Source organism: Hyposmocoma kahamanoa, unplaced genomic scaffold (assembly GCF_003589595.1).
Source record: "Hyposmocoma kahamanoa isolate Upper Pololo Valley unplaced genomic scaffold, ASM358959v1 100021, whole genome shotgun sequence".
Taxonomy (NCBI): Eukaryota; Metazoa; Arthropoda; class Insecta; order Lepidoptera; family Cosmopterigidae; genus Hyposmocoma; species Hyposmocoma kahamanoa.
Genome location: NW_020653200.1, coordinates 7,718,578 through 7,730,466, shown reverse-complemented (window position 1 = coordinate 7,730,466; position 11,889 = coordinate 7,718,578). Strand labels below are relative to the sequence as shown.

The window sequence follows — 11,889 nt, the reverse complement described above, 5'->3', positions numbered from 1 at the left end:
AACCGCCAGTAGAGAAGCCGCCTCCCCTATCAGGGGATTATCGTCGTCCATCACCAGTTAATATCTAAATTTACGTTCACAAACACAACAACAGCACCACAAAGTATACAAAAAAGGCAACCAATTTCACTCGGAAAGTACCAATTTAAATTTCGACACGTGTATACTGACAGGAGCCAGACACTCGACCGCTTCAACTATCAACACTGATCGCGAAAAGCCAAAAAAAACTCAGACGTCAATGTCAAAGTTGTAATTGTGTGTGTGTGTTCATGTGTTGGTCTAGTGTTGGTGTTGTTTTCCTCTTTTATTGCTCAATGTTGATAATCATAATCAGTGATTCACTGATAGTTCAAGTAGTCTGTGCACTGATCAAAGTGCACTTTTGTAAGTACCCGTAACAGAGTTATATTGAAACCGTTTCGTGTATTACTGGATTGAGTAACCATGACAGGATACGGAATATTCGGCCCCTTGGTAGGTGCCATTGATGAAGGCACATCAAGTGCTCGTTTTATAATTTTTAAAGCTAATTCGAGCGAGGTTGTGGCTTATCACCAAAAAGAGCTCAAGCAACATTTTCCACAAGAAGGATGGGTGGAACAGGATCCAATTGATATCTTAGAAGTTGTTAAGACATGCATTGAAAAGGCAGTAGAAAAATTGGTTTCGTTGGGCGGGAAACCCAAGGTCAGTATGTACTATCTTACTATATCCACTAAAAATACTTGATTGTTTAGACTATATGCAACGGCTACTTACCAGTGTTATAACTCTTCCTAAAAGACATGATAGCGTGTGTATCTTTTAAAAGTGCGGGAAAAATATTATATTCTAATAGAACGATTGATTTTAATTGAAGAGAATACAAAACAATCTGCATATTCCAGTGTGCTACATAGTTATATGCAATATGAACCTGCTTAACTATTACTACATAATATAAGGCCCTACCAAACTGGGGAAGAGTTGTATTTTAGCAACAAGTAGCATGGATATAAAGTGCATTATTATGCAAGGTTATTTGTAAATTTCTATTAATCTCACAGGTCTGTGATCCTAACATCATAAACACAACAACTTTTGCTCTATGACTCAATAATTCATCCAATTTTACTTTCGTACAGAAATAAAAATATTGAAATAGATTGCTCTAAACGGTGATAACTGTGTGCAATCACAGGAATGCGGGTGGGGTCTTTGTCGAGAAAGAAGGTTGCACATTTCAACTTACTATCATTTACCTGGCTTGCTTAAACAGAAATAAAAAGTGTCAGATAGTACAGTAAAAACCTAAAAGTTTATTTTTAGTAAAGTTAGTATGTTTCGTAAAATGTCATGGAACAAGCATTGTTGTTTATGATGATATTAATATAATCGTGTGAGGTTAGTATTTTATTATTATTATTAGGGTGGCTTCATCACTGCAATCATTAACTGATCTATTGTGATCACCACTAATTACAGTTTGGAGCCAAAAACAGCATTAAGGAACTGAAGGACTTTTCTGGCTCCAACAATTTTTATGTCCTCTGGGTGTGGCATGTGCCTACCCAGTATGGAACTTGTTGCGCTTAGTGTTTTACCAATAACCCTGCAAAAGGGCACATATATTAAGGGGTATATTGAGTTCTTATGTCTCGCATTTGTTATATATTAGAAAGGACACTATTTTTTCCAGATCTAAATTGCATTATTTCTTTTAAGCAAACCAAGATTTCAAGCTTCTATATTGTTATGCTCAGGGTCCCTAACGATTTTAAAAATATACATGTTGATAAGAGATGCAGTGCCACTCAGAGCTTTAAATCGCAAAGATCTGAAGGGCACTACCATTGCGACTGTCACCCTGAGATATGTATATGCGAGTCCTATGTGTTCTATGAACTCTTTCACAAGGACCTCTGCTGCTGCTACTACTGTATATAAAACACAGCTGCACATTTGAGATACTGTGTGGGTCTAGGACGTTGTACAGTTGCATAATTGTTAGGGACTCTGTGCCTCTATAATGATTGTATGAGGACACACAACAGGGTTAACAGGTCCCAAGGTCATGGACGTCTGATTGACATTGTCAAGACCTTAGGGTATGTAGTTGATAAGTTACTAAACATTATAATATATTATAATAGGGCCTGCGAAATGATAATTGTTACCATTTTATTTCAGGACATAGTTGCAATTGGTGTGACAAATCAGAGAGAAACCACTATTGTATGGGATAAAGACACTGGCAAGCCATTACATAATGCAATAGTCTGGCTGGATATGAGAACATCTTCCACAATTGATAAACTGCTGGATACTGTTCCAAACAAGACTAGGAATAAGAATTATTTAAAGGTAAATTTTTGTTTTATCGCTCTTAATCATTGAGGAAAATTATGTACTTTGCAAATATATATAATTTCCCCAGCATTCAATAATATAATAATTATTTTGGAAAACAAATATAAAGACTACCTTCTTAACCTTTTACAGCCTTTATGTGGTTTACCGTTATCGCCATACTTCAGTGCTGTGAAACTACGTTGGTTAATTGATAATGTAGAAATAGTAAAAAAAGCTACAAAGAAAGGTACTTGTTGCTTTGGCACTGTTGATACGTGGATCATATGGAACCTTACAGGTATGTTACATTTTTTTCATTTACAAGAAAGACAAAAAACATCAGATTTAGAGAAGTCAATTACATGGCTAATCATACTTTCATAAGCAATATTCCACTGGGTATTGTTTAATGTTGAAAACTTGGTGCAAATTATACTTTGTATTGCTATGTCATTAATAGTTCATTGTTCATTTAATTAATTGCTTTTGTCAGGTGGTCCTAATGGAGGAAAGCATGTAACTGATGTCACAAATGCGTCGAGAACAATGTTGATGAACATTGAAAATTTAAATTGGGACCCTCTTCTATTAAAATTCTTTGAAATACCTACATCAGTGCTCCCAGAAATCAGATCTAGTTCAGAGGTAAATGAAAATCAGTTTTGTCTATGTTTGTACTTGTTTCTTTTTATAAAATTAACTATCAATATACTTTTTCAATCCTGACATTGGCAGAAATATTGTCCTCAATGGAACAGAAGCCAAAACACCCAAAAACAAGCAATATTCTTAAATGTTAATTAAAGGTAAATTGGTTACTTAGTTACCTAATCGGAAATAACTACTCCAACTTGGTAACCTCTAAATCAGATAATACAATATATTGAGTTATTGTGATTGCAGATTTACGGTTACATTGCTGAAGGCCCTCTTAAAGACATTCCTCTCTCTGGTTGCCTAGGAGACCAACAAGCTGCCCTGGTTGGTCAAATGTGTCTTCAAAAGGGTCAAGCTAAAGCGACGTACGGGACTGGATGTTTCGTATTGTACAATACTGGTGATATTCGCGTTACTTCTAGTAGAGGATTGCTTACTACTGTAGCTTATCAGTTAGGGAGTAAGAGTCCACCACAGTATGCATTAGAAGGCTCGGTAAGTTGGTAGTGAAGGTACTAGAGTATTAGGTCTCTTGAAAAATGCGAATTGTTGATTTCACATGGCCCAGGAGAAATTTTGTGAAACTTGCTTACTTGAGATAAAGCAAGACCTGTTAATTTTGTAGGTAGCAATTGCTGGAGCAGCACTCGGTTGGCTAAAGGACAATGTTGGCTTAATGGAAAATGCTAAGGATTCCCAAGAAATTGCTGAGAAGGCCACTGAAAATGGGAGTGTAGTTTTTGTACCAGCTTTCAGTGGTTTATATGCTCCATATTGGCGACAAGATGCTAGAGGGTGGGTATCATTTTGGGACCCTGATAAATGGTTGGGCTACCATTGACTTAATGTTATAGTATGTCTTGTTTTCAGAGACAGAAATCTTATTTTCATGCCACAGTTTTGACACAACTTCAAATATTTTACAAGTTGTTAAGGGAAACCATGTTTATGTTTCGGTTATTACTATTATAATTATATAAATTTCTGCTGTCGAGTTTATAGTGCAGGGTCATAAAAAAACCTTATCACAAGGAAGTTAAGAATTAAAGTGCGTTGTTAACGTTTATGCTTTATCTACTGTAATTATTTTTATCCTTGTTTGAATAAGTCTTCATCGCTATCTACTTTTACATGGGGTAATCCCAGTATAAATGCTGGTAAATCTGGTATTAATTGATGAAATTTATGTCGATCTTTTTCAGAACGTTCCTTTTATATATAATTCTAAATATGTTTATTATGTTTTTATTAGAAGCAAACAATACAATTTCTTTTAAAAAATCACAAACCCTGAAATTATTTTAAAAATCAATTTGATTATCTATATAATGGTTGTGAGGCCTTGAAGTAAACTTATGGCTTTTGCTCAACTTTATACCTGCAAAAGAAGTATAAAGTAATCCATTTAATGTATATATTTGTCTTTATTTATTTCCAGTGTTATTTGTGGAATTACAGAAGACACAAATTATTCGCATATTGTGAAAGCAGCACTCGAAGCTGTATGTTATCAAGTACGAGACATACTCGATGCAATGAACGAGGACTGTGGAATTCCACTTCAGCTTTTAAAGGTATAAAACACACACGCACTAACATGTAGTACTGTAAACACCAAGTTGATAAACTGGTACAGGGTTATCCTGGCAAGCATAGTCCCATCACTGGACACCAAATTGATAAACTGATACAGCATTATACAAACATGCATAGTCCCATAGACATATATCTAGTTAGACGCCGCAAGTGCAGCAATTTGTACGAAAACCAAGCGTACTACACTTTTTGTACCCACTATGACGTCACAAGAACTATTTAGTGATGGAAACCTCCTTCCGCTCACTCTAAATCAATTGATTGAACGGTGCACGCGTAAACACGCGTACCTATTCCATTCAATTAATCGATTCTAAATAGAATAATTTTTGTTCAAGTATTTGTTGATTACAAGTAGTCGTAATATTAATATAGTAGAAAAATACTAGAATAAAATAGTTAAGTCTTTTATTTTACTTGTTTTAAAAAAATGTTGATTATCTAAAAAAAGTTTGACTTTAATGTTTAACCGACTTGAAATATTAAAATTATTGTCCCTCCAATAAAATGAGCTTATTATATAACATCTTTTTGTAATAGAAGATCTTATCGATTAACTAAAATAATGAAAACGCACGTCAATATATGAACTTGCGACTGCCTTAATTAATTTTACTAGATGGTTTTGCGTTAGTAATTGATCAAATTGATGAATATTAAGACAAATGAAAATGTTACTGCTGACAAAATATGGTAAATATCTTATTAATCAGAAGAGGTTTACTTAATGACGGCCTCGTGTGAAATTTTTGTGATTTGTTTATTATTTCTCGGATTTCTATCTCTGCATATTTGGATAGCATCTTAAGTAGGATAAACTAGACCATCTTCGTCCTCGAAAGCAACGAACTCATACGTATGACTAACCCCAGGTTTTATAAAGACAACGCACTGTTAATTCTTTGCATTATATACTTTTTTGTATTAATCGTACTACATACACTATATTCGGACTTTCGAGGCAACGTGCTGCAAAAATTATCGAAATTACAGATACTACTGATAATAGATACTACAAAACTGAAAAAATAAAACGGAACGTTTAAACGTTATAACAAAAGAGTAATAGAATATTTTTATAATATTGTCATAATAATTTTCGTTCCTTTGTTTTCATAATCGATCACAATCGAGAACAATTTACCTAACCTATACATCACTAAATGTTAAATTTGGCCAAAGAAATGTACAAGCGACCGTACCACGAAACTGAATGCATTATACAAAAGTGCGTTCGTTTGATATTCATAGCGTATTAACAAAGGATCACAAATATATCGCACCAAGTAAAAGCTGCAATGTATTACAAATCATGAGGCATACACTCGGTTGCATATTTGTTTTCTCGAAATTCAAAACCAAAATAATTGTTTTTAAAATAGATTATGCATCTTCTGATTACAAAATTACTTGCCTGAGGAAGGAGACGTCCCTGTTTACCCGTTTTCACACAGTTATGGTGCTTTTGGAGTTTATAATGGCACAATTATGCATTTTCCGCGTTTTCTACTGGTGTTTATCTACGATAACGGTCGAGCGCGTTCTGAAATGTAGCAGCGGCAACTAAGTGAATTTCACTTACTTTGGGCACGCGAAGTACGTACACTTGCGGCATCTATCTAGATATATGTCTGTGCATAGACCCATTACTAAACGCCAAGCTGATAAACTGGTACAGCATTATGCAGACAAGCGTGGTCCCACTACTGGACTCCCATCATATCTAAGGAGAGATGTAGGCAGTCAACACTTACTTAAAGCGGAGTCACATTAGTCAAATTAATAAATAATCTCAGTATAGAGTACTCAAAAACCGACCCTTGAAATCAGTTACCGGAAAGGAGTGCGAAACCGGATTCATACCCTTAGAGGTGGAATATTTTCTTCAAACTTAAATGTGACCATTAATGAGGTACCCTTTTTACAACAAAAAAAGAATCATCAAAATCGGTTCACAAATGCTGGAATTATCGCGTAACGTACATACGAAAAAAAAGAAAAAATACAGTCGAATTGAAAACCTCCTCCTTTTTTGAAGTCGATTAAAAATATAATGTTAGGACTTGAAGTAAGAAATGAAATATTTTATTACAGGTGGACGGGGGTATGACGTCGAATAGTCTCGTCATGCAAATGCAAGCAGACTTAACCGGTATAAATGTTATTCGAGCGGAATTCACAGAGAGCACAGCGCTAGGCGCAGCGTTGGTGGCTTATTGGAGTATCGACAGTACTCAGCAGGGAGTCACTATCCCTGTTGGTAGTGGTATTACTTATGTACCACGTATCAGTGACGATGAAAGAGACATGAGATATAAACAATGGAAAATGGCCGTTGAAAGATCATTGGGCTGGGACCAAAACTGAAAACAAATGAGAATGTTGCCGCTCCAGCCGCCAGTTTAGTTATATAAAACGTGCATAATTTTGTTCTTTAGTAAATGCATAGTATAATAAGACAAGTATGGTAACGCATAATCTCAAGATGCACTTGCGTTGCATAACACTGTTCATCCCAACACACGTTTATTATTATGTAAAAGTATGCATTTGAACACGGCGTGAGACGGTTGTGCACACATGCAAGCCGCGCTGTTAGTTTGTATAGAGGTATCATACTTCTCTTATTTTACTATGGTAAATGTCTCGTTGTTTGTTAGGTTTTCCATACGGTTGTTTGATATTATTGTTTTTAGATTTGTTATCTATACATACTTTTAACTTTTTTAATTAGATTTCTATAATTCCCAAGTATATATAGAGGTTAGTTAGTTATAATATAGAGGTTTAGGTATTATAATAACTTTCATTTAACTGTATGACGCTGCGAGTTATGATTATTTTTCTATGCGAACTTTCGGCGACATTTTTTGCTATTGTTGTTAGTAATATTATTTTGTTTTTGACACTGTACTGTAAAGAATCAAGCTCAATCCAAAAAACAATATCTTTTGTTTAGAATAATGCTCATGTTTTGATTTCTTGATTACTTAAACCAAACTGTGACGTAATTTTGTTTTGTCTTTGCTTATGCGAATTTTTATATTCTGAAGGTAGATAGATATTCTGCACGACAAAGACCCGCGAAAGATTTTAGCCCCAATTGTGTTACTCCTTTTATATGTGCTCATGCCGCTAAGGCTCAACTCACACTGGCGCAGAGTCGAAGCGTCGCGTCGCGTCCTCTTTTTCAACTCCAACGCCTGGCGACGCGCGACGACCATCGCATTAGCGCGCCCGGATCACTGTGGTCGGCGCCTGACGCCTCACTGCGCTCAAGGTTCGCGTGTCGACACGCGAAGCCGCTCGACTGCAAACAAGCGTCGACATATTTGCATAACACAAATTTGTACCTTAATAATGGGAAAATAGAGATGAATATGCTATAGGCGAAAAACATAACACTTCGCGACGCTTCGACTCTGCGTCAGTGTGAGTTGAGCCTAAGAGTGAAACCTCACGAGGCGCGAATTCTTGCTATGTTACTCCGTCGCAACTATGCTTTTTATATTATATTAATGCAGATGACATAGTATAATAATAGTTTATGTGACAGTTACATAATGAAAGGCATTAAAAGACGAGTGTGGGTTTATAAAACGGGCCGACAGGCGAGTTTCACAAAAACATCACACGAGTGTTTTAAATCCTAATTATATACAGTTACATACACTGCTTTATTACACATATTTTAAGCTCTCTGTGATGTGTTCAGGAACTGCATGTTACGACTGGCGAAATGGCGGCAAATAAAAACTTTTCTCACGCATGTCACACAACCGTAGTTTTTATTTAATACATAAACAAACTACTTAGAGTATATAATAGATAACGTTCGATATCAAGTAACGTGTGAAATGTGTCAAAATTGTTTGCTATTGACATTTCATTTCGAATAAATAAAACTTCGTCTCGACTCATATAACAATTGAGGTCGAATCAAATTATTTTGTTTTTCAGAGATGTTCGAAATTTGTATGTAATAATAAAATAGAATTCGATGTGCAATAATAACATTTTCACAGATAAGAACTTTGTTCTAACAAAATCTTCATGCTGATCGTAGTTTTTGAACACATCATAGAGAGTTTATGATATATGTGTAGATAAAAGAAGACAGCTAGCTGTATGTATACAGTAGGCACAATTGCATTGAAACTATTTTACAGTTGCATCAAAATGCAACTCGTGTGTCTGTACTAGTTAGCCTCGCCTTTACTGCTAGCACTGACAAAAATATATTTGCATACTAACAATCAAAAGTCAAAATCTAAATTATTTATCGAGTTCTTAGGTCAACATTATTTGTCATATAATACAACAAAAAAAAAAAAAAATTATAATGGACACTCATGTAAAATGTGTCGTATTTTTTTTATGCACGCACTCATCATGATACGTAAGTAGACAAGTCCCATGTGCCTGTAATTTCACCAGTATCCTTACTGTTCAAAACCGGAACGCAGTAATGCTAACATTACAACAACTTCCCTGGACGATCTCTTTCATAAGGAGGTCTTCTGCTACTGTTATTATTTGTGAGAGTCAGAATGGCGGTGTACCTTAACGGTTCCTGACAAATTTGGTATCAAAAAATTGTACCTAATTTGTACTATTTAGTATCTCTGTTTAAAAAGTTTGTACCTCCATCAGAACGAAGTTATAGCAATATTAAAGGTACAGCCGCCGTATTAACTGTCAATATGGCGGATGTACCACGATTTATCACTATTTAACAATTATAAAAACTTCTTATTCCAAAAATTTGTATCTTAATAGTACTCGGAAGTAAAGGAAACTCCAGCTCGAGGTGCTGGTTAGTTTCTGAGAAATAATACAAAATATGTTGAGGTTTCAGAGTGCCGTGTGCGTCTTAACGAATCCCACCATTCTGACTCACTATTATTTAACTACAGAATATTATTATTCAGGTACAGAAGGTCAGAAGCATCGATCAGAAGGTATAGAAATATAAAAGGCGTAAATGTTTCGGAGTAACAGTGCAGGCGTTCGGCTTCAGTATTTATTCAAGATACATTTTAAAGAATCGCCAGTAAATAACAACACCAACCAGCAGTGCCATTGCACAATAATAATCAGCTAGTTGCAGACACGTCTTTTAACTATAATACTTACCTTTACCATAGTATAATAAGAGAAGTCTAACTCACTACAAATGTAGCACCTCGGCTTGTATGTGTACAACCCGCCGCGCACCGTATACTGACGCACACATTCGCGGTGCAATCGCGTTGTACGGCGCAGGTAGCACGCGCCATTCGTTGTTTAATAAATTTATATTTTTTTATTTACAAATTTAACATTATGTATATTTCTATTTCACTATCATACTCTCATAATCACATCTTAGTGTAAAAATGTAATAATATAATTATTGCATGTCAATGACTGCATTTGATAAATAGTCCGGGATAGTGCTATTACGCGTAACTATCACTGGATTTTCAGTTTCCATTTCGGTAAGTTAGCCAAATGAAATTCGCGTAAGTGTAAATCTAAAAAAAATTAATGTAAATGGAAACGTAAATCTATTGTTATAAGTCTGTGGACAACATAAATTAGTGCTTTCTGTGCAAAAATGAAAGTCGTAGCCATTGAAATAACAAAGTAATAAAGTTAAATCTTCTGTAAAATTGGGTTTGGTGTAGATACGCGCTTTTTACCAATACCACATACGCGGATTTGCACTATCCCCGACGAAATGTTATTAATAAGGAATACATTAATTCTTTCAGAAGGGCTAGCACGATAGAGCGCGACTTGCGCGAGAGCGACATAAAACGTTTTCTATGCAAGAATAGCAGTATCTCGCGCTTTATGTCGTGTTTGCCCTACTAATTGTGTTTTTCATTCTATAAATACAACTAAAATAATGACATGACAACCCTATGCTCCGAGCGTGGAGGCGTTGACGAGGCGAACCAGCGGGAGTTACACTACTTGTCTTAATATACTATGCCTTTATCAAAGCAAAGCTATTTGTATAAGTGTTTAGTACTTTCAGAGTAAACTTCTTTATTGTTATACTACAACGATTGAGGGCTGTGAATGATATAAAATACGATGTTATAGGCTGTTTACAAATTTTAACGTTGATAAAAATTAAAATAGCTGTCACGATCCTCATTTTATACAATAGCTTTTGTACACTCGCCTCCGAACGCTATCGCAAATTTTTGGAGCTTTTATTACCGGCATCGATGTAGTACTATTTGCCACTCACAGCGAAAGATGTACAAACTGTCAAAATTCATTACATAAAATTGCACGTCACTTATAAAAAGCAATTTGCAGTTGATAAAAGTTACAGTTTGCATATCTTAATGGGTAGCTGAATATACTTTCAACTGAAACAGGCACAAAAGTTAACCATTAGTCCCCACGAACTTCTGTTATAAAATTTTAAACTGACATAAATATGGGAAACATTTTTTTAGGCTAATTCACAAAAAATTAGAACTTTAAATAAATTAAAGTCGTGACTACTTAAGCATCGATTTCAGTATCGATTCATATATCGATAACTGTTAGATATTACAACACATTGTTTAGTTTAGGTTACCAAAAGACAATTATATTATTATTAGTGTCCACCAGCCCCCGTAGCATGGCTACGCATGATAGTCGCGACACGATAAAATAGAAATGGGCGCGCGCTATTGGCTATCTAAATTTGATCTGATTGAGACAGCCAATAGCGCGTGCTTATTACAATTTTATCGCGCGCGTCGCGACTATCATGCGTAGCCATGCTACGGGTGCAGGTGTTCTCAAGTAAGGTGTAGGATATAACTCCTCTATTTTTTAAGTCTGTTTTATATACAAAAAAGCAATTTGTTTCCATACAAAATTAAATTACCTCAAAACATTTATAATGGGAACGAAATCGAAATCGATATCGATTCCGTTCCTATCTCACCTCTAGTGTCGATGTTACTCAACCAAACTATCAATAGTAAAAACATGAATGGACTAGGAACTTGGTGAATTAGACTAATTGATAAAATTGAGAAATAAGTGTTCATTAATGTATGCAAGTAACAATATTATAAAACATGTAACTAGGTACAGTCGCGTTCAAAAATATGTATAAGTTAATGGAAAAATAATATGCATTATTGCAACATTACTATTAACAAAACAAGTGTTAATTTTTTTTATTACGAATATACTTAAATAATTATGTATATTTTGAAAATTATATGCATAATATCCGATATAAAAATGTCACCAAAATTCTTTAAGTTGCCAATACACAATATTTATGACAGGAAATTACTT

The 11,889-nt window shown here is 35.0% G+C and overlaps 1 protein-coding gene across 1 annotated transcript; it reads left to right on the top strand.

Annotated features, from left to right (window-relative positions):
* Window positions 1–397: 397 nt before the first annotated feature.
* LOC113226604 (glycerol kinase-like) lies at window positions 398–7,718 on the top strand. Its single transcript, XM_026459308.1, is given in 9 exon segments — window positions 398–690; window positions 2,173–2,346; window positions 2,485–2,632; window positions 2,828–2,979; window positions 3,238–3,486; window positions 3,617–3,786; window positions 4,430–4,565; window positions 6,682–6,940; window positions 6,943–7,718. Coding segments are annotated over 9 exon segments (1,590 nt in total). The 5' UTR covers window positions 398–447; the 3' UTR covers window positions 7,002–7,718.
* Window positions 7,719–11,889: the final 4,171 nt, after the last annotated feature.